The sequence below is a fragment of the Ambystoma mexicanum genome, chromosome 6p (assembly GCF_040938575.1).
Source record: "Ambystoma mexicanum isolate Mex_15411 chromosome 6p, UKY_AmexF1_1, whole genome shotgun sequence".
Lineage (NCBI taxonomy): Eukaryota > Metazoa > Chordata > Amphibia > Caudata > Ambystomatidae > Ambystoma > Ambystoma mexicanum.
The window spans coordinates 308747865-308771971 of NC_090935.1; the positions used below are offsets into that span (position 1 = coordinate 308747865).

The 24107-nt window shown below is 42.5% G+C and overlaps 1 protein-coding gene across 4 annotated transcripts in view; it reads left to right on the forward strand.

Moving 5' to 3' along the window:
• The window catches only part of MALT1 (MALT1 paracaspase), a 1429839-nt gene that overhangs the window by 699246 nt on the left and 706486 nt on the right, over nucleotides 1-24107 (forward strand). For all 4 annotated transcript variants that reach the window (XM_069627057.1, XM_069627059.1, XM_069627058.1 and 1 more), the window contains exon 7: nucleotides 10982-11026. In XM_069627057.1, the coding sequence (XP_069483158.1) occupies nucleotides 10982-11026 (45 nt within the window). The remainder of the gene's footprint in view (nucleotides 1-10981; nucleotides 11027-24107) is intronic.

The following is a 24107-nucleotide window of genomic DNA, read 5'->3' on the forward strand; positions in this document are numbered from 1 at the left end:
GCAATAATGCTCTCACTCACTTAGATATGATTTATTTGTATGTATCGCTTGTAGAGATAATATAGGAGCATTATAATGGAATAGTAAAACAATATGTAGTTCCTAATATAAGCAATAAAGTAGTTGAGTATATACCCAGCACCCTACTCTTCTATTCACTTCTAAAATGTTAAAACTACCTGCCACAATCAACAATATGTGTGGCTATTGTGGCCGAGTAAAACTCAGTCATACTCACAATTGTGATGCTAGGGGTTGGCAAGCCATGGAACAAGTGAGTTTACAGACACATCTCTCGATAACTAACAATGTGGTGGAAAGGGTTAAAACATCTGCAAAAACAGTCCAATGCTTTTATGGGCAGTTAATTAAGATCAACCTACAGCCATAGATCAAAAAAGCTTACCGGTAAAGCAATGCAAGTCCTCCTGCAAAGATTTCTCTCACCCTTCTTCTGTGCTTTGATGGTGTCAATTATCCTTGCCAAAGAAGTACGAGGAGCAACGCAGGTTGCATAAGGAGACTGTTCCAAATCTCAGCCCCACAGTAAACTCAGTGTTTCACCAGCAAAGGAAAGGTTGAAAAGATAACCTATCAAAAATTCATCATGGTGTCTCATCATGGTTCTCCTATAGAAATACAAATATATGTTGGAAAAAAAGGTGAAATGGCTTTTATCTGGGACCATAAAATATTGAAACACTAAACAAAGTAGAATTTCGAAAGATTTGCAAAAGTTCCTCTGTTTAGTCCCATGTGCAGTTTACTGTTTCACGGTAAAGGCACCGGAAAGTTGGTTGCTGCTTGTTTTCAATGCAATCCAGCTTTGTAATTTCGCTCTTCCTCATTGAACATAATTTAATTATTGGCCTAGTCATTAAGTTTCTTCTTGCTTCTTTAGGCAGTATCAAAAACTTGTGGGATCAGTGGTCCACCGGGCTCAGTCCACTCATGATCCAGTGTTGTAGATCATCTCAGCCTGGACTTCCATTACTTCTTTTCATATAGAAGCATCCCCTTTCTGTTGTCCATTACAATCACTATTGTGTTTGAATATGCCAGCTTAAATGCTAGTTTTCCTTCATCTGTTGCTATGTTAAAAATGTTTCAAAATGGGGCGGCGTTCCGCGTGGCGGAAGTCCAGTGATGGAGTTTCACAAATTGGAGGGAGAAATCCAACAGCTGTGAGGGTCCAATTGCAAGATATGAGTAAGTGTCAAATGTTTGCTTAATAAAAGGATTCACTTCTAAATAGTCACATAGGTGGATGATCACTCATGCATACAATTTTGCTTTAGGAATTTAATTATTGCATTTGTACAGGATTGTTACAAAGTTGTGTAAATACATTTTCATGCAAAGTACTGAGGTTCATGCCTAGATAAAGCCCATAAGGGGCGAAACAAGCATGTGCACTAATGGGTGAATGTAGACACAAGAAAATACAAGGACATAGAGCAGTCCAAATGTATACTTATTTTCACGTTTTGTGACTCACTATAACATTAAAAGGTGGTAAATAACACTGATTTGGAGAATGTATGTGTGAATACTTGTGCGCATCCAGACAAGAGTTTCTCTTCACCAGTAAAACAACTAGCCTGCATGTTAGGCTTCAGGTTTCTCTTGGTTTGCATAAACTCCTTCCTCCTCTTCCTCGTCTCAGAACCTGACCGTTTTTGGGAGTTGAAGTCCATAGATGTTACTGGCTTTCTTGAAAGTGGTTGTTCAAAAGCCTCACAAAAAGACACATTGACACCAGAAGATGTTATGTATGAATTGGGAATGTTTGATTCATAAATGGGAGCTTGACTAGAGTTAGATAGAGGGTAGGTTTTCTGACTTTTACTATAGGGTGGAACTGTTAGGTGACAAGTCATTAACTATAGGGTCTTCAAAAAATGTAGCAGTCGCTCCTGTCCAGAAAGAACCTGGCATGATAACCTGTTCTGAGATGAGAGTTTGCAGCACACGCTTTTTGCTCACTGTACCTTTCACAGATGGGAAATATCCATTTGCATATCAGTCTTTGTCCCGCCCCCATGGACAGTCCAGCACCGAAATGCTATGGCAATTCCTCTCTGAACAAGACTACCAAAAGCAACCCCATACACGTATTTCAGCCTTGTTGGGCCTCATCAGTGAGGTGAAGCTGTGCCTCTCTGAGCACAGTGAGCAGGGAGTCCATGTCTGGTCGCCCCCAGGTAATTTAGGGTGACCAACCCCAAGTTCCTTGCAAATATTTCAAAAAAGGTAGCAGGCGCTCCTCTCCAGAAAGAACATGGCCATAGCATTTCGGTGCTGGACTGCCCATGTGGGCGGGACGAAGACTGCTATGCAAATGGATATTTCCCATCTGTGAAAGGTACAGTGAGCAAAAAGCGTGTGCTGCAAACTCTCATCTCAGAACAGGTTATCATGCCATGTTCTTTCTGGAGAGGAGCGCCTGCTACCTTTTTGAACTATAGGGTCTTCCTCAGGGGAAAGGGGAATACCTCGTCTCATCTGATGGAGTCACTACCTCCCCCCGGTAGTTGTCTCCTCCCCTATGGTCTTCCCTCATATCAAGATCAGGTAGCGGCTGCTGTCCCCTGGCTACATGGGAGGTGGGGGGGTGGGGAAGAGGTCACCGCTGGGGACTCAGTGATGACTCCACTGGATTCATCACACAATCCAATGCTAACAGATGATGATGTAATTCATGTAATCCTTAGAAACAGTTAAACTGTCTTTCTTGTTTGCTTAAATTTAAAATGAAACTAGCTTGTCGTTATTGACCATACAAATTAACTGGCCTGTTTCGAATAAGGATTGCCTTTGACAAATAATACAAAAAGTCAATGCTTATCCACAGCATTTTTTCGGCTATCACTTTATTCCAATTAAGCATTCTTGCTTGGTTGGTGTTTTATTTATATTTAACTTGGGAATCTGTTTTTTTTTTGCATACATAAGTAGCTTGAGATGCGTGTATTTACACACAAAACACTATAATTATATGCAGTCCATTTGCAGTGTACAATTAAATAACTTAAAAATACATTTCTATTTCAACAATTAGTGAGTATTTTATTTGTTATTGCTGTGCACAACATGGCTGTATTTCTATAAACATGCTAATAAGATGGCTACATGCTCATTATGGTAGGGCAGGAACTGCATTTGTTTTTAAAAGCAATGTATAAGCAGAATAGGTTAGAAGTGAGGCCTTTTGCTGATGTCATATCAACGTTGTGCTTTACATATGGGAAAACTGCATTTTTAAATGCACCAATCTTGTCCTGCAATTAAAATACTTGAACCCTGAAAGGTTCAATAATGTTCTGTATGACTTTAAAAACCGAAAGTGTCAAAGACAATAGTCTTTAATTCATATGTGTGAAACTCATTTCCTCTAAAGTGAATAGGACTATTCCATTTATGAAATGCATTCCTGTCAAAATCAATATGAATATTGCCTTTGTGGCTGCAGGCCTTTGTGGCCTGGCTTGCAGTTAGAGCTGTTCTGCTGATATGCATATAATTCAATGTATGGCAGTCTGAGCACAGAGGGATACAAGCACTGGACGTTCGTTAACAGTGACTATGGGCCTCATTACGACCCTGGCGGTAAGGGGTTTACGCCAGCGTTAGCTGCGCCGACCCCTTACCGCCAATTACGAGGTCCCCTAGCGCCATGGTGCTTTTAACACCTGCTTTTAGCAGGTGTTAAAATCCATGGCGCTAAGGGACCATGGAGTTAATTACGCCACCGTAATTTACAGTGGCGTAATTAACGCCTTCCCCACTCCCATTATGCCCTATGGGGCAAAAATGGGAATGGGGAAGGGTAAATGGGGATTGGGGACTTACCGCCCCGCCAAGGTCGGAATGGGGCGGTAAGTCCGCCAACCACCATGGCGTAAACGTAGTTTACGCCATGGTGGTAAAGTCACGGCCCAGGCGGTAACTTACCGCCTGGGTCGTAATGAGGCTTTATGTCCTTTTTTCACCCATAGAATTTTTTCACACATTTGCTGAGCTCTACTGCCTGGATCCCATGGTGATAAAGCACCTTTGTGCGTTATGTTCCTGAATGGTACCTCCTCTAGATTCTAATTCCTTGGAATATCCGCTCCTTGCACTATATGTTGCAGCTTTGGAAGTCTTTTGAGAGATGAATAATCTGTGGGAGGAAAGAACCCATTAGAACAATGAGTTATTCACCTTTAGTTTTGTTCTTCCAGGGGGGTATGTTATTCTTACCACAGATTCCTCATCAACTTTTCCCATTCCAACCATCAGATTGCGTGTAACTTAATAAGGCAGTTTTATCATTTTCTGGGCTTTCTGATTGAAGAAAGGTGCATGGAACTATGGTCATGGGGCTTGTGATGCGCTGCCAATGCATTCATTTTTTAAATGTCTTTATCGCACTCTAATGGCACGTAAAGCAGACACTTATCCTCACATCATTACAGCATATATAATCAACAAACCTGCATGAATAATCCCCAACAACCCCTCCGACCTCTTTCTATCTCTGCTCACCATATGATCTCCTTCTACAATCCTGTGGTACTCTGCGATGGCCATATCCCAAACCCTCCTTTTGTGTACCACAGCCTAGGTATTCCCTAGCAAGCATCTCACAAATCATTCCTAGCCCTTCCTTGCTGTACAATCCCTCCTCACAATGGTATTATCATCTAAGGGGTAAAATAGCTACTGCGTTAATATTTTCCTGGCCATTATAATTTTCTCGCCTCCCCATCTGTTTCTGTTCCTAAACCTGACCGTCGTCTCATCCAGAACCCATCTCTTAAGGTCCACCTCCCATTTATCTAACTCAGGTCCATCTCTGTCCTTTCAGCTAAAACCAATGCCAAGTGTACAGTTTTCAATTCATGTTTCACAGCCTTCCATCCTTGCCTAGGGACATTCCAAGTAGGTGTAAGGGTGTCCCTAATTACACTCACTCCAGAATAAATACACCCCTCTAGGGAAATAAGGCAAGAGAGCGATCTTGTAAGGATAACAAATGTAATCTTACAAAATGAGGATGTAACAAGGGACTCTGCTGCCTGAACCGTCTTCTCCTGTCCCTCTTCCGTTCCTTCCTGTCAAAGTAGTTCCAGGCAGGGGTTTATATAGGCCTGGCTTGCTGTGGTCGCATCACTTGATATGGATCATAGCTTCATCCCAATCCATCCTTCTTTCAATAATAGGGATGCTCCAAAGCCTTCTTTCTTCATTGTCAACGGTTTTATCAGAGCATGCTGTTCTACATTTTGCTAGCTTATTCAAAAACACCCTGCAGCTCTGCAGACTTTTACAAACCTTGAAGTCTGGCCAAAGGAAAAACTAAAAAAATATATGTGTACAAACATTTTCCAGTCATTCTCTCAATATTCCACTCATCCTTCTTACGTTATCTGTGTCCTGTAATTTCCTCCACTTACAATTTTTATAATATATCCCATTCTGAATTTTGTCGCACAGGACATGTAATTCCTATTTTTATCCTGCATGGATCCTTGACGGAAAGTGGACAGCTGGTGGGTCAGTTTATGCCAGCCATAGTGACGAACACTCCATGAGTACCTGCGGTCAATTTTATAATCTTATAGGCCGCATTCCTTCTGGGAAGGAGCTCGACTCCTCTATAGCACTATGTTTTTTTACAGGGCCTAGGATCTGACATTACAAATCTATCCAGCTAATAGTTAATTGGGCCTTAGATTTAAACAATAATTACCTTCTTCAGTGCTTGCCCATGTCGGTGTATGTGATTATATTTGCATTAGAGAGACTTCCCAGTGCTCCTCCTACCCCGTAGTCCATTTTAGCACCTTAAAGAGGTCTTGCCTAACTCTAAAACGCTTGGGTGTTTGGGAGGTCCCTGTTTTCTTCCCAACATATGTCAATGCATTCTTAACATATTTTCTTGTACGAGTTTCACTAATCACATGATGACTGCATCAGCTAAACGAAAAGTGTCTTAGCCTGCACCTGAAGTTCCTTCAAAAGAGGAAGAATCAGTAGTAGGAATACCATATCAATCAAAAATATAACACATATTATTAGTTTGCGCTTCATAAATCCCTAAGAAAATGGTTTTGAATGTGATGTGCTGTACAATTGATGATCTATTCAATCTATTTATCACAATTATGCTAAAAAGTCATGCCATTGCATTTTGTATCTGATTATGTGTATGTGTCTTTTATGGTCTTCATCTCAAAACATGTTTCTGTTAAGTTATCTTATTTTGTGATGTGTATAGTGTTGCGCAATGTAGCTTCATTTTTTGTCGGTTTACCTTTGAACAATCATTTTGACCCCCTCCTTTCCCAAAACACAATTTTCATCTTCGTTTCACCTGTGTTTGGTCTCTTAAATATTTGCCAATAGTTTAGAAATTGGCATTATAATTAATAACATTTTATTTTATTGTGTTGTTTCACAATACATAACTACATAGTAAACATGTGTATCTATTAATCAAGTTCATAAACTGATGAATCTCATAAAGTGTCATTGTGTCAGATGAAAAAGCATGATCATATTTCACATATACTACGCAACAAATACATTACAAATCTGTCTAGTCCCGGTCACAGTCTGCATATGGAGTGCCAGTTCATTATTGAGCAGTTCATAACAAATGTTACTCTATCATCATCTATTAATCAAGTTCATACACTAGAGAAACTCATAAAGTGCAAGTGCTAGTGCATCAGATTACAATCATAATCATATTTCATGGCAGCATAGGCACAATTCCTGGGACACTGGTATGCCACTCACTTTGTTCACCCACATGTCCAAATCGAGCGAGCCCTGATGACTTCCAATCTATTACGGGCAGTGATAGTCGATGAGCTTCGGGTTCCAACTAACACACTAAACAAAGTTCTGATTACATATGCGATATGGAAAAAGATAACAGCAAAGGGCAACATCTCCAGCGATACTCACCCCTCCTCCGAGCAAAACATATTCCTGGGGTTCCCACTACAAGCTAGCGGGTATATCTGCAATGGGCAGACAAGCTAGAGATAGTGGCCCTGGGCGACTTGTTTGTAGACACAGTGTTCCTTACAACTAAACAAGCAAGGGAGCAGGGAGCCGATTCATCCCTTGATATATTTGTATACTTTCGACTCAGCCACACCTTTAAATCCATCTTCCCTTCGTTCCCATCACAACCACAAGCATGGCAACTACTTCACGGGGTGATCCAGACGCAAGGGGAAGGCAGGTTGATTTCACAGTTCTACTGGGAGCTGGTGGGAGATGAGACAGCCAAGAGGGAAGCCCCGAGGACACCGTGGGAAATATCCCTGGGAGCCCCCATTGAGGAGGAAGACTGGACCTAGATACTATGGCAGACTCAAAAGGTTACTCTTAACTCTAGATACAAATGAATCAATTTTAACTGTGTCCATCAGGTGCACCACACCCCAGCTAGACTACAAAGACATTGGGCCTCATTACGAGTATGGAGGTAGCCATGCCGCTTTTAGCGGCATGGCTACCCCCCATACCGGGTACCGGGTGCGGGTTCCTAGAATGGGGAATTACCGGGCCATTCCAACCTTGGAGGGCCCGGTAATTCCCTTTCCCCGACCCGTACCCGGTACGTCCCCATTCCCATTTGAGCCCCCATAGGGCTCAATGGGAATGGGGAGGATGCTAACAACGGGCCCGTTAATGACAGGCCCGTTGTTAGCATCCTGGTCTGCTAGCGTCTCCAGCCAAGGACGCCTGATTTTACCAGACGTCCTTAGCAGGACCCGCAAGCAGACCTCATAAATGAGGTGGTAGAGGGTTAACGGTACCGGCAGCTCTACTGGCGCTGTTAACCCTCTACCGCCTCTGTCGTAATGAGGCCCATTGCCTGTCCATCTCAGAAGCATCTATCTAATAGATGCAACCACGCCCCGGCGTGCTTCCTCCACCTTGCTTGGGAATGCCTGAGGGTTAGACAGTTCTGGTGAGAGGTGCTGGCTAAGATCTCAACAATTGTTGGGGAACAGCTGGAATTGAACCCGCTCTTCGCACTACTGGGATGTACTAAAGCCTTACAACCCACTGTGAGGAGGCTGGCAGGGCTACTACTGGTGTTGGCACGCAGCAGGGTCGCCGTGACCTGGGGGAGTGGTCACCCACCCTCTGCACGGCAATGGCTCAAAGATGTTGCATATTGTCACAACATGGAAAACCTTCATCAGAACCTTGCCCCTTCATGCGCACCCTCCAGAAATCTGGGGACCGTACATTAACTATCTGATGACAACCGCAGACAGATAAAAGACTAGAATCCAGAGCGAGCCAGCCAACCTCTTTCTGGCTTGAAAATTATACTACACATTTGATTTTGATGCTTATGGAAGATGTTACCGGAGTTTAGTAGGGGGTGGGGAGGAGGACCGGATGCCATATAAAATAATCATATTTCACATATAGTACGTGAAAAACATTACAAATCTGGCACATCCCCAAAAATAGACAATATATAGAGTGACAATTCTTTATTAAAGAGTCATATAAAATGCTGATGGGGCCTTAATGTTGCACGTTTACTCGCTATCCCATCAATCACCTACCAGATTCTATACATCGATATACGTACTGCCATAATTTCTGTATTCAGGCAGTATAACCAACATTCATCCTATTTAATGCTTTCAGAGTCATATACCAAGTGGACAAGATTGTTAATGTAGCCATCCCCTAACTCAAGCTGTTAGGACATGTCTATTTGTTTCCAGGCCCTTTCTGCACTTGCATATCCTGCAGATCCTTTACTCCAGTGTAAGGCCCATACTCGGTCATCGAACAACCGAAGTGGGAAGTTGTCCAATTCTTAACAAAAGTATGAACCTTCAGATTCACATGCAGGTCAAAACACCAAATATTGCTTCATTCTGAATTGTTTATGTGTTAATCCTACAAACTCAGAGTATGACTTCAGTATTGCTAAGTGTTCATACTTTGAACACTAATCATGGACTTTTAGCTTCTTTAAAAAGCCATGTTTCAGCACAGGGAGATTATCAGACCATTAAGGTTCCAATCTATCATTTCAAACAATTTCCTTATTGAGGAATGATATTCCTGTATCAAAGGGTAGTGTATATTATTCAACGCTTATCCTAGTTGTACAAGTATCAGGCACAGGGGATCTTTCATCATTTTTCAATAAAGTTTTCCCTGTTTATACTTGGCTTGCCCGGCTAATGAAATCAAGCCTAATTCCAATCCGACAGCAGCCATAGGTATGCAAACCGTGAGGCCCAATAGATCGTTCCAAAACCTGCCTTCAAGGGCATTTAACCAATGCAGCTGTTCAAACTTTGGCACATTAGCCTGAAGACCGTACAGGACCGTGGGGCCTTAGCATTGTTTGTATAACATAATGATCCCCTTTATCCTTCAACCCTCAGTTCTCTGGCTATCTTTCGCATCATATTTGCCACCATCAATGCTTTAATCTTTCCATATGCTATCAGATCTTCCAGCATTTTTGATGCTTTAATTGGTGTAACAATAACTCTCTACTTGGCTGAACGGACCTACAACAGTGTGCATTATTCTTGTGGTCTGTTTTTCCCAACCGAAGTGCATATATTTGGTCTTTTCCGAGTTCAATATAAGTAATTTATCTTTGAAATACATTCCTAGCTCATTCATTGTTCTATGTTGGCCAATATATGTATGATATAATATTACAATGTCACCTGTATATAACAACCATACGACGTGAATAAGACCAATTTTCGGGGTGGGAGGGGTGTTCTTGACTTTAGTCAATCTTCCTGGCAAGTCTGCCAACTAAAGGATGAATAGCAGGGGTGCAAGCACGCAATCCTGCCTAGGCCCTTTAACAGCCAGAATATTTGTAGTGCACTCACCCCTGCTACTCAACCTCAAACACACACTAGTTCATTCATGCAGTTGAACTATTTCAATCAACAACATATTCAGGATGCCCCATTTCACCAATTTTTCCCACAAGAGTCCTCCTTGCACAGAATCAAAAGCAGCCCTATAATCGATAAAGGCTGCATACAATGGGGGATTAGGCTTTTTACGCCACTACACTTATTAACATATTGAGAGTTAATACATTAGGAGGAGCTCCAGCTCTAAATCCTGTCTGGTACACACTCAAGATCGTTTCTTTTCTGCCCATGCTTTTAGTTTATGCAGTGTCACCACCGCAAACAGTTTTTCTGATACGTCAAGCTGTGACGATAATCACTAATTTCTAGAATCTAAACGGGAATGTTTTTTTAAAACATGGACGAGTACAGCCTGCTTCCAGGACCCGGGCCCAATTCCCTCTTTACAAATGTTCCTAATTAGCTTATCCAATATTATAGACCACAGCTCAACATTTTTCTTTAGGGCCACACTAGCAAGACCATCAAGATCCAGAGCCCTGGATTTCTTCAATCTTTTAATGACTGCCGCGATGGATTCTAGATTGAAAGGCAGATCAAATCCCTTAACCTTCTTCTGCTGCAACGTGTTCTCACTTATCAATCCCATCTCTGTAGAGTTTATGTAACCACTTCACTGTTTCCCACTAATGGGGTTTGTTACCTGTACCACCTTTTGCCTGTGACAACCCTTAAAATACCTCCAAATTCTACTTGAATCCCCACTGACCAGAATTGTTACCATGGTTTGCCATTGTGCATTTTTCTCTGCATATCTCCAACTTTTAATCCACTGTGTGTATCCCTTTTAAACCTTTTTACTTCATAAACCATAGTAACAAAGTCATGACCAGCTCCCCTAACATGTTGAATGTTTTTTCTAAGTACGCGCTTTGCATTATAATTAATAAGCATGGATTTATGTGAATCATTTATTAATATTGGCTGGTAACTAGTATGTATCTACTAACCACTAATTCACACCATCACTCTTTGTTTTAACGTTGTTAAAAAGTTAATTCATTATTTTCATTTTTTTTCTTTTAAAACAGAAGAACATCCAACAAATGCCAGAGGGCCAGCAGAGAACAGTGAAGGTAACGTATTGTATGCAGCATTATGTATGCTCTGGGTTTTTAATACTGGCGGCTGTCAGGGTTAAGGAGTGAATTGAATGGCAAAGGCTTGGAGATATTTGTGGGGCTTTGTTATACGAACTGTTTAACCCCACAAATATTGTGACATGGTGTGAAGTGTTGTTTAATATACACAGTGAATGTGTGATTAGTTGTGTGATGAAGGAGTTTCGATTATTGATTCTTTGCTTTGTATGCTTTCAATTCAATGTATTATGATTTGGTTGTTAGTCATGATCCAAGCACCTCGTTGTATCCATTTTAACTCTGGCCATGTACTGCATGAATGCCCATTGGAGAGTTTGCCTGGGGATTTGAACTTCGACCGTGCTGTAGACACCTCCTATCAACCCATTGTGTCCAGTGGACATTGCCAAAGGACACAATGCCTGGACATGACCTAAGCACTTCTTAGACACCCTATTTTTCCACTGGGGCGTGCCATGGGCTTTTGCCAAAAGTCCAGTTCTACCAAGCACAATGTTTGTTCTTTTCCTGGTATCTGGCCATTGACTACGCACCAGGTATCTCCTAAGTACATGTTGTGCTCACTGGGCATGGTCTGTGGCCCCTTTACCCATTGAATGGACTTCCAACCTGCCCTGAGCACTCACCAAGCCACTCAATGTGCCCACTCCATGTGGCCTGTGAGCATCTCCATTAGCTCCTTTACCTCAAGCCATGGCCCAGGCACCACAGCCATGCAAGGAGGCCACTTTCCGCAGGGTCTGGCATTCAGTATGCAACCGTATTGTAAGGCGAGTCCCTTCTTGCATCAATAAAAGTAATCCAATGAGCCATAAAATATGATGCACAAGATATGAGAAAAACAAAAATGTATTATAACTACCATTCAAATTCAAGTATATAAAATGGCTGGTTTCATAGTAATTACAGAAAGAAAAAAGACAAAAAATATTTCAACCTTCTTCATTGTTCATTGACTGGTGTGAGCTACAATATAGGTGCTTCTGTCCATTTTCTAACTATATGGGCCTATTCTAATCATATGATTGAGTGACGTGCTTGCTAGCTAGCAATGTGCGATGACATAATTTTCATTCTCACATGTTTTCAATGTACAGTTCCTTTTGAAACATTTATCAGTCAACATTGATTTACTACTGGTTGCTCCAGAGGGAGTAGATGTGGAGTGAACGATTACAGAAATCTGGACCAATCATTATGTGAGCTATGACAGTGTGACACACAAAATATAACTTTTAAATCCCTTCCTATTGACCTCAGCGGTTTGGCACCATTGTACTGTTCTCATCATTGTGAACTGCTTACCATCAGTTCATTTTGCAAATCAATTGTTGCAAAGATTACTTGCGTCCTTCTGTTCTCATGATTACATCTGTCTGGTCTCTGACTATGGGGGCAGTGTTGTGCTGTGATTATTCTTTCTCTGCTACCATGCATCTTCATGTCTTGCTGCAAAATGTTTGCCAGCATGTGACCTTCATTAAGTTACGCTTCAGTGTTCTCCCTACGAACATAAATTGTTATAATTCTCTGGACTATGGCTATGGGAACTCGGCAGACCTAATGTTTCTTGACCAATCAGTCTACAGTGTCTTGTCCTTAAACTCTGGAGTCTAGTATCTTTTCTGTTGCTCCTTCATTACTTCATTACCGCAAACTAAACCCTGGGAAAGCAGTCTCCTCCCTTGCTTGAACCAATCACTGCGCAGCATTCAGTCTTTGGCTGTGTGAATTGTTGCAAATTGGAATGTGTGCCTTTCTTGCAAAGGTCTGGCTACTGTCCTCTGCCGTGGGATTATGTGGGCGTCTTCACACTTAATGAAAAGTTGACTAAGTCTTGAGGCCTACACATACTGTGCATTCAGCTAATGTGAAACAATGGCGATCGTTTTATTTGGCAAATTAAACACTTCTATATTTTTCTAATCGATGTTAGATGCTGCTGGGTCTGGTAAGGGGTATGCGGTTATGTTCATCTACAAGATGTATGCTATGGCCTACTTAAAGCATGACTACTGGTGCCTCGTTGTGCCTATGCTGGAAGCCTCTGCTAATCATGGCTGCTCGATTCTTTGCAGTGTGCCTTTCTCATAGTGATTTTCACAGATAGTATTTTTGTGCATGTTTAGGACGGTGAATACATTTGCCCATGTTTTCATACTCACCTCAAATATGTTGTGTGCCTGCTCCTCATACAAAATGCCAAGATAGAATCTACTAGAACACTGCATAGACAGATGCAATAATACCAAAGTAAACAAACATGTTGTTACTAGTGGATCAGCAACCTACTATCTCTAAAAATTTGACCAGTTTTTTCTGACAAAAATCTAAGAAAAATATGATCAGGACCTCCAGCCAGACATAAAGCATACAGGCGAAAAGGCTTGTTTACTACACCGTCAACGTCTCCCATTCTCGATAGTCCGTATACAGCTGTTATTTATATGGAATTGCTTACTGCTTTTACTCTTCCTTTTACCATGTCCACAAAATGTGACACTGATTAAAATGATAACTCTGTTTAAATATCATGTTCTTATTATACGAATTTACAGGCATCCACCTTCAGATTTCCACCTTTCCCAATATTTTTGCGGAATCTGTTGCTAGCACTGTACTCACTATTCCTAACATTATCCCCCTTGGAGACTTTAACTTTTGGGGATGTCTTGGGCTGCAGGTTTGACATGGTATTTTAGACAATAGTAAAGTGATAATGGGAGCAACACAACCATGCAGTCTACAGACTGCAAGAGAGCCTAGATGGTCTCTCTTTTTTTCCACAGTGACTGGCAGCACTAGAATCTTACCAGATGCCAGTCTTAAAAAGATATTATCTGTTATGACATTTACAGAAGTCATGTAATACCGGACTGCTTTATATGGATCATATTATCAATATAGAATTTCACACAATATGGTTCAGATGAATAGATGTGGGCACTATACCACATCAACGAATAGAAGCTGAAAGCACCTTTCTTAATATCTAGAAGAATACCTTTATCACATAAAATGTCATCATGTATAACAAACATTTAGTGATCCTGTTAAGTTATCAAGATACTTCCAAAATGTTGTTTTATAAATTAAATTTGACAACACGTTCAAGGGGCTGAAGAAGCATGCTCCTTATGGGGCTGTTATTGACATTAGTAGTGTTAAACAGGTGTAGACCTTTATTTTTTGCTTTGCTTATTTGCTTTGTATGGTAGAAGCTTTGAGACCTAGTTTTGTGTACTACAATTGTTTCCAGAGGATCATGGGTGCTGTACACGTAACAGTAGGGATAGTATTCTAGAAACGCCCTCTCATCAGTGTTTTTTAGACTTCGAAAACAAATAATGCAATACTCCAAACCAACCATTCGATGTCCGACTATGCAAAGCATGTGACTCTAAGATTCAGCATGTGAATCAATTGTCTGTGGCTTGCATCTCAGATGCAAGCCACAGACAGACGATTTCTGGTAGGTAATGTTTGCCATATATTTCAATTAAAACATATTAAAGTGAAACCCGTTTGCAGACTTTTCCCAAAATTCTATTGCTAATAACCTTTGAATCGAAAATATAGCCAAACAAAACCTTTGAAATTCACAAAAAACAGTTGTTAAGAGAGAGTTAAGGTGAGCTGATTTATCACAACACTTTGGGCCTCATTACAAATCAGGCGATCCGGAAATAACGGTGGCGGTAAACCCGCCGCCACCGTTGTTTCCCGACCGCCTGATCCCGACTCCTGCAGGTGGGAGGTGATGTTCCCACCAGGTTTGACCTGGCGGGTTTAACACCACCCGCCTGCAGGCAGACGAGGAAACACCAGAAGCATTATGAGATGCTGCCGGTGTTTCCATGATCCCCATTCCCATTGAGTCCTATAGGACTCAATGGGAATGGGGATTAACACCATTCCGCCTCCGTGATTCCCGGAAAACCGGGGTTGTAATGCCCCGGTAATTATCATCATGGAGGCGGAATGGTAACACGAGTCCGCCTCAGTTACCGCCAGACTCGTAATGAGGCCCATTGTTGAAATTCAGCAAGTGTGGGAAGTGAGGCTCAACTTAACTCGGCCATACATTATATCCCAAAAGGGATTCACAATGATGTACAAAATTACGGCATGAGAAACTTCTATAGGTGAGGGATGTCGAGTTAAGATGGTTGTCACTTCCCACATCCACGGAATTTCAAGGGTTTTGTTGTAAATCAGCTCACCATTACTCTTAGCTAAAGGTTTGTTTCAGTGAATATATATACACATAGATGCACACATTTGCGCAACTACCAGGGGAGTTAATGATGTCCTGACCCCCTCAAAATATGGAACATTACCCTTGGTGCCTCCCAACTATTCCACCCCAGCCTTTCCTCTTTCCTCCCCCCAATACGGCTGTAGCGCTTTCAGGAGAAAGAACAGCACAATCCCTCATTGGCAAGAGTAAAGCTTTTTCAAAAGAGTATATATGTTCCAAGGTTTGCAAACATTTTGCTGTTAGGGTGCGTGTTGGGGCAAATGAAATGTTCACCGTGATGGTAAGGGCCCGTCTAAATCCGGGGATGAGATGTGGTAATCTTACTGTTAAACATCAACATGTGTATGATCAGAATCAGGCTAGAGAAAGGGCGCTTATGCAGCAGGGGTGAGAATTATTTGCTGTTCCAATTGGGACCTGGATCAAAAATTATGTAAAAATTAGACTTCTTAAACAAAGGTATTAAAATTATACAAAATCTAGAAGGGCTTTTAAGCTACAAAACGACGCAGAATCGATGCTCCACATTTTGCTTAAGAGGGACTTAAGAGCATTTTGGGCCTTGATCAATGGCCAGGATCCATTTGTGGCTATTTCCCAGTTGAATGCAGTTAGAGTCTCAATGGGTAGCATTCTTCTCTGAACTTTGTGGGTCTAAGCCGGGGGATCTTGAGAGGAATAGAGACCATTTGACCACATTTGATTATCAAGATTGTCAACCTATGGTTGACCATGAGGTAGTATTAATGTTGATAAAAGAAAATCTAAAATCTCCCAGGCTGCAGGACCAACTGGCCTGACTAATAATACATTTAAGAGCCTGCCAATGTTATGGGCCCATGTTTTGACTATGGTGTTCGTGAGTATTATTAAGACTGGGGTTCTGCCACTACCTTGGCATACTGCATATGTGGTTTCCATATTCAAAAGAGGGGAAAGCTAGGAATAATCATCCTATTTCACTCATAGACTCTGACTGTAAAACGTTTGCGTCTATTTTGTTGATACATTTGAATGAGTGGATGACATCGACACAACAACTAAATACATTTCAGACTGGCTTTAGGCTGGGCTAATCGACAAATTTGAATGGTTTGGTTATAGGGTGTTGCAGGAAACAGCCTGGGGTGTGTGCCCTGGTGATATTTATGTGGCCTTGATTGACCTCTCGGTGGCCTTTGATTGCGTTGACCGCAATTGTCTTTTGTTGGGGACTGCCGGAGGGTCTATTGAGACTTATTATGGCCCTTTATGACAAGGCAGGGATCTGTGTCAGTTTTAACTTGGAGGGGAATATGTCCCGTAGGATACAAACAGAGGTTGGCCTGAGGCTGGGGTGCCAGCTTACCCCCTGCCTCTTTAATCTATATGTCTCAGACACTGATGAATATTTAGCAGGCACTGGTTTGATTGCCCCGAAACTGAGTGACCTAAGCATACCCTGGTTGGCTTATGCGGATGACTTCTTGCTCCTTGAAGACACCAAGGTGCGACTGCCGCACCGGTTGAGTACATTTGTGAATTACACAGAAGAAATAGTCAACCCTGCCAAGACCTGTATCAGAGTGCTGTCGAGGGGCAAGAAGCCCGGCACCCGGTTATGGACTATGCAGGGGGTCTCTGTGGCTAATACAGGGAGTGTCCACTATTTGGGTTTCCCCCTTATGTTCAAACCTTCTAAAATCGGGATTTGAACCTTGGTGAGACAAAAGGCTTTAGTCTTGACCAAACGGGTGTGTAAAATGGAACAAAAATATGGGCGATTCTCTATAAAATCATCAGTTGTTTTCTACATAGGCAAGGTGAACCACCAGCGAAGCCAAGTGGCAGAGAGTAACACCATCTGCCTATCAGACTGAGGGGGTATCAGTCACCATGTCATTCAGTGTTCAACTTGTAATAAATATGTACTGCCTGGGCTGCTGCTACAGAGCAGTGGCAAACGTTGTTATCAAACGCTGTGTGATTACCTTCTGTGAAGTTAGGTCATTCAATTTGGTATTAAGTTACCATTCAGAATTATACATTTTGAACATTTAAACATCTTTCCATGTTGCGCTGTTTGATGGGTTGTGTATTTTAGAATGCTTCAATGGTGCCAACAATGTATGTTTTGTATTTTCCTGTGATGTCATTGTTATGGGAATTATTACGTTTGAAACTTGAAAAATCCTACATCTTTTTGGTCACAGAATGTTGGCAAGTATATGAGATGATCGACTTTTTAGAAACCATGAGGCAGGAATGTGGAGACATGCCCTAAAGCTACCCAGTTCATTACCGGCTATGGCCATTCGATTTGAATTGGGGATTTTATTGTTGGCTGTGCATGTGCTAAGGAGGCTATTGTCACTTTTTAGGAATATGATTGAGACGATTGGTAACAGTCTGTATGAAGGGAGTTAGGTAAAGTAATGGAAAGCCAACCAGTAGCTTCCAATCAAATGGGTGTCTGTCGAGAATACAAGAACAATGTGACACAATTTTGACGGATCTATCTTTAGATAGGGAAACCCTGCTGGTTACAAACCCAGACACGGTCAAAAAGGGTCTATATCAAAAAGATTGGATGCATGCTATCAAGAGATTACATAGGTACTCTTCTTTGAGTCATTTACGCTGGGAACACAAAAGGCAAGGAGTTATTTCCCCCCTGTTGTTCCAGTTCCCAAACAGTTGGTATTGGTCTATTTTATTACTGGTCCGCTGGAATATTTTACTGACCCATGAGGATCTTCTCCGGAGAAAAGTAGTCACAATAGAAAATGCTAATTGCAGATTCTGTAAGGTGGAAGGGCACATTGAAACACTGAAGCACCTCATATTAGCATACCCGGCTTTGTGTACTAGAAGAACAATATTTATGGCGAATTTTGTAGCACGAGGGGCTTACAGTAGTGAAGACTCTACTGTTCCTCCCCGCATGCCTACTCCGCCGGAAAACTTGCCTAGCTTTGCACCTGCATGAGCTTTTCATGCAGGCCTATTCTAATGGATTGATTCATATGGAATCTGCCTGCATTTAACACCTTGTAAAAGCACAGGGATTCCGCACACAAATCCATTGTAAATGTAACTTGCAGGTGGCTTTTGCATATTTTTACAAAACAGAAAGTAAAATGCAAGAGTAAAGGGGATTGTGCCTGTATTTGCTCTTTCGTTTTGCACTCTGTTTTGTAATATTTGAAAATTGCATTCAGGGGGACCCACCAGCACCTGAGTGTGAACGTCGGAGGTCCCTTTGATGCAGTTACTGCTTTTAGCAAAATGAGCCTCACTGAATTTTGTATGTACTGAGTCTCAGAGTGTTTATAGTCTGAGAGTGTTTAAAGACAGCAATGTGTTTACAAACTAGGCCAGAGAGTTATTTAAAAAATGCACTGGATGCAAACCAGACCATCAAGAGACCATGCTGCATGACCCGAAGTACATATTTGCGGGGTCTGATGATTGATTATTTGGAAAATGCAGCTCCCTTTTCAGGCAATGCCCATCCCTCTTTAAGCCACACCCCTGGTAAGAGCCCCACTCAATGTCACATCTACTCGATTTTTTAATGTGTTAAGATAGAGAACCATTTGTAAACTGTATGGCTTTTTGCTCCCCTTTTGTCAAAAATTGTGTTGTAGAATACATTGAGTTCAACACATTATTCTAAAGATGTTCTTGGCTGCTAATCCCCCCTACATCACTTGGGGCTCCCCACACTCTATTTTTACACGTACGCTCATGTGTGTGAGATGCTAACGCCTCTCCACTAAAAATATTTGCTGACCGCCACTGACCTAAAATCGTTTACAATACCAGTGTCCACTCCGGTGTCACCCCCCTCCCTCACCCCCTAGTAACAAAAGCTGCCTCTGCCATTGGACATACACATAATAATGTTACTGGATGTGCACACTGTTGCCTGGTCTTTTGCAAGTAATACAGGGCATGGAGTGCCCCTCTGGCAGCATGATCATCTCATTCGTGGTGGGAGTCTGTGGTGCGGCATGCACTTCTTCGGGGAGCTTCGTAGAACCCCTCAGCAGGGTTTACAGGCCATAGCCCCATCCTTTTGTGTTACGTCACTGACACACAGACTTACATTTAATTGGTGTCCTGTGCTGGCCTGGCAATAACACTGTCATGCTGATGAGACAGCCCAAAACCACTCAACTTCCTTTCAACATGTTGCTGACTATATTTGACCTATGTCTGTACTACTTAGGCCTCGACTGCTGCAGCTGACTGCAGCATTGAAGGCCTTACAAAGTCAACACACAGCATGCTGCGCATGGGTCTGCAATTGTGCCAGCTTACCCCAGGTAAAAGAGAGGGAGAGATGCTTTGGGGATTCTCAGAAGACCTTGCTGTACACTATAGTATGGCTTTCTTAATTTTCATTTCACATGTTTCTCCCAGCATCTCCCTAAACCCATAGCCCATAAAATGCTCACAGTCCCAATGTGCGTTCAGCTAATAAAGAAAGGCGGTTAGGATAATAAAGTGCCCCGGTAATTAGACCCTAATCGCTCTAATAGATTGAACTGGAGAGGTGCATGTAGGGTGATTCTAATGTATCATGAAAGGGGAGTCATCGGAAGAGGTGACCAGGGAGAAGAGCAGGACAAGCCACAGAGAGACTGAGGGTGGTGGAGGGAGGTGTCCTACTGATGGAGTGTATATTGGGAAAAGGGGCTATATGTGGAAATCGCTTGTGCACCTAGCCTTTGGATGTGATCTCTCCAGAGTGAAGGACAGAATGTGCAGAATACAGAACACTTCATCTCTAGATGAGCGTTTGTAGTAATAGGCTAGGTATTGCATGCCCTAGCATCCATAATCATTCAAAGAGTTGCCTCCTTTAGCAAGAGGACAACGAATGGATGATCAGGTAAAGTAAACAAGCCCACTCTCAAGCCTCCAGAAAGAGAACAAAAGTGATACACTGGTCATTTCCTATTTTGAGGCTTTTAAATGGTGGGGTGTTGAGTTAGGCATCCCTGTGCAATTCCACATACAGCCTTAAGGAAATTGGACCTCGATCCCCGCGCCAACTTCCAAAACCCATTTGGTCCTAGAGATTATATTGAAAGACCCCATGTTCCTGGGCATAGCTCGTGAACACATCAACTCTCAGAAAGAGGAAATTCTGTTTGTTAAATTCTTTGTCCTGTTGCAGTCATTTTTGGAGCTGTCCACTATCTGAGGTGACTGACTTTGTATACTTTCTCTGATCCACTGATCCATCCTGCACTGCAGGTGCAATCTTCTGCATCCCTTGGCTAATCACTTCAATCCATCCTGTCTAGGAGGAGGTGTATTTGTATCCCCATGAAAGTATTCGGGAACTTCAACCCTGAGAGATCCGAGGATATGTACCCATTTGCTAATTCCAGATGTCTCTACTATTCCGAGAGGTTCTCTGCTACTAGATAAAAAACTATGTTTTTGTGTAGTGTATCCTGCCGGTTTCTCCCAACTCTAAGTCCTGTGATAATAGGTGTTGTTATTAGCCATTGTAATAGTAGTCAATTTATAGCCTTCAAACCGGTGATCCGGTGCGTACATGCCAGGGTTCAGACCTGTGTTCCGTAGTTTCAATACAAATGACTGAGGCAGGCTCTTAAATCGCGAAGCTATCTTATAGGCTTAATAACCAGACACCATCCTTTCAGGCATATGACTTATTCTACTTTCCCTGAGTGAATCCCCAGATGCCCATCCTTCCCACACGCGAAGTTCCCAGTCTTTGGAGAGAAGGCTCAGATTCTTTTTTTCTGCACATGACATATTCTCCATCCCTGCATGAACCCTTACTTTCTACTGTTAAGCTTCTCCAACTATACAAACTCATGGAGCCTACATTTTCTATATTTGATCGATGTCATACCATTGTTTGACCCCCTTTAAGAACCTGTCCTTATTACATGTTGCTTTTCCTTGGTCAAAGACGCAGAAAAGGTAATTCCTTGTGTTGACATATCCCTGGGTGAGTGAATACCAGAATCCATCCTTCCAACGGGTGACGGAATGTATTCCCTGTTGATAACATTCATCTATTCTTGTTTTTTTTTATTTCTTAGCTCCAGTGTAATTGTGTGTCATTAATCCAATGGCATATCTGGCTAAGACCTTGAACTTGGTCTGTACTACCGATGTGTAAGCTACGGGTACTTTGTGGGGCTTTTGGCCAATCCCTAACCATGGCTGGTTGAATATGGTTTTGTGGAAGCTCAGCTTGAGTCATTTAGCTTGCAGCCACTCTCCTTCTTTGTTCCTCACAGGTTTTGATCACTTTCAAATCCCCAGAATGTTTCTGCAGGTGGCTAATTTCTCATTCTCTGGTAAATCCCCAAAACCTATGCCTTCAACAAGTAACTAGCTAATTATCCTGGATCCATTCCTCAGAACTAATCCTTCCTATACTGGCTTGCCATCTCGTTGCTAGTCACCAGAACCAAATCTTCCAACATTACAATATCTTGTGTTTTTATAGCTCTTACTAGCATATTTCAATTTTTAGTGGCAGGTTGCCTGTCCTTGTGCGGATCTCCTGAGCCCATTCTGTTAACAGGTAAAGGTTATTTGGCCATCAGCAAATCCAACAGACATATAATTCCTATATTTGACAAGCTCTTTGTCCGTGGTTGAATACCCAGAACCCCTACTTCCTACAAAGAATTTGTTTTTGTCCCTGAAAACAATCCCAGAATACACCCTTCCTGTGGGGGACAGATTCTCTATTCCTCAATCCATAAAAACATCACATTTTTCAGGTGATAAGTGATGCTTTCTTACTGGGACCCAAAACCCAATAAATTCAACGGGTTAACTTGTCTCCTTGAATGAGAAAATGCCCAGAATCTAAGAGGTAAAATACAGTGTTTTGTATGTGGAACAATGAGCATAATCTATACTTCTTTGAAGTGAAATGTAATGTTCTGGCCCAGGACAAACCCCACAATCCACTCGCAACTACTGAGGAACGGTAGTTTGTCTGTGAGCAAATTTCCAGATGTCATCCCCCACAGGTGGCAATTCTCGTTACACATGCAAACTTCTAGAATCCATCAATCTTTTGGGTGACAATCGATAGAGCTTGTTGAATCCCCTTCACTCATGCTTTCCAATAAAAACTTATCACAAAACCATATCCTTCCTTAGTGAATGGCAGTGCACACTGGATCCCTTCTTCCTAAACACGGTAGGTCCTTTGCTCCTTCCTGCAGGCTTCAACCATGTTATCACTGTATGCAGATAGGGTGTAAATCAGAGCCAGTCATACACTAGAGGTGCGGTGAGGGAGTTGGGATGGCCCCAGTCGCTAAACCCCCTGGATGTGCCTTTATTCTAAAACCGGTACCACATTCATTCACAAGGTGCGGGGCTAAGAGGGTATTTTGTAGCATTGCAACCTCGGGGTAAAGACAGCTTTTAATTTGCCCACAGTGTCAGCTGACACATAGGACCAATGGAGGGAGAGGTGTGAGAAACCTGAAGTAGTCCCCAGGGATCTGTCACCCAGGTGGCCAGGACACAGCTATCACTATTGGATCCAGTTCTTGGGGATGTACCAGTGCGCGAGGATCACCTTGATGGGGGTCCTCAGGTATTGGAGCGGGAACACTGATGGGTGAAAAGCAGTATTCCCCATCTTATAGCCCCTCTTCCCTATCCTGCCACATAAGATACTCAACCTTTCTACCCCCCTTTTCCAATGTGAACCCCTTTGCACACCGCGAGAGACAAAAGACTAACATTAGGGCCCTTTACCTGACATGTCCCAAAACCAGGGTCAGGCAAAGTCAGGCAATTGGCCAGAATCATTCATACCTGACGACCTGTTCCCTTCCCCACAGGGATAAAAAGTGAAGCACGAGAGCACACTACGAGCAAAGTGGAAGTGGACAGCACAACGTGGGAGCTATCCCAGGGTGGCAGTTTAAGAAGAGGGGAAAGGTGATGAGAATCGAGGGGGTGACAAGAAGAGAAGCGACCTTGCCCTTTCTGACCCAGACCTGCAATTCCTCTGTGGAAGAAATCGTAAGACTGCGAACAAAACGTAACGTGTGCTGCAGCAGATGTCAACGGTACACAGAGCGCCTATGCTGATAAGCAGGAGAACAGAAGGTGCTTGCTTCCGTGGTACCTTCCTTGGTTCCAGAGATAAGGAAAGCCAAGCGATTGATCACAGCCGGTGAGTCAAGGGGAGAACCGATAAGAAACCAAACTGTGTTGACTGAAAGTTACAAGAGAGTTACAAGTTGAGGAAAGTAGAAATAACTGTGAAGGTCACAGGGGAAAGCCAGCTGAAAAGGTCCGGCACCACGTGGGTGTAGGGCGAGAGACTCTAGTTGGTCCCCCATTTATTGTTAAAACTACCAATACCAGAAGGCCCTGTGAGAGCGGTAAGAAGAGTGTCAAAGGGGTCATACAGAGGTCTAGCAAAATCTGCTGTACAGTCGAAAGTCTTTGACCAGCCAGAAAGCTAAGGGAAATAAATCCTGCATGATGAGAGAAAAGATTGGCAAGAGTGAACCCGAAGGAGGTAGGCCGATAAAAAGGTATGAAGCCAGATGCCTCAGTGAATGTTTGTGTTGACAAGAGTGAACCCGATAAAGGGAGGTTCGCCGTGAACTGTTTAAAAGGACATTAAGAATCGTGAACATAACGGAGAAGATTGTTTGAAATGCTTTGAAATACAAACCACATTGAACCTGGCGAAGGGAGGCTAATATTCAAGTGGGGTCTGAATCCGGAAGAGGGGGAGCCAGGGGTGCAGAAGCATCACCCAAAGAATGAAGC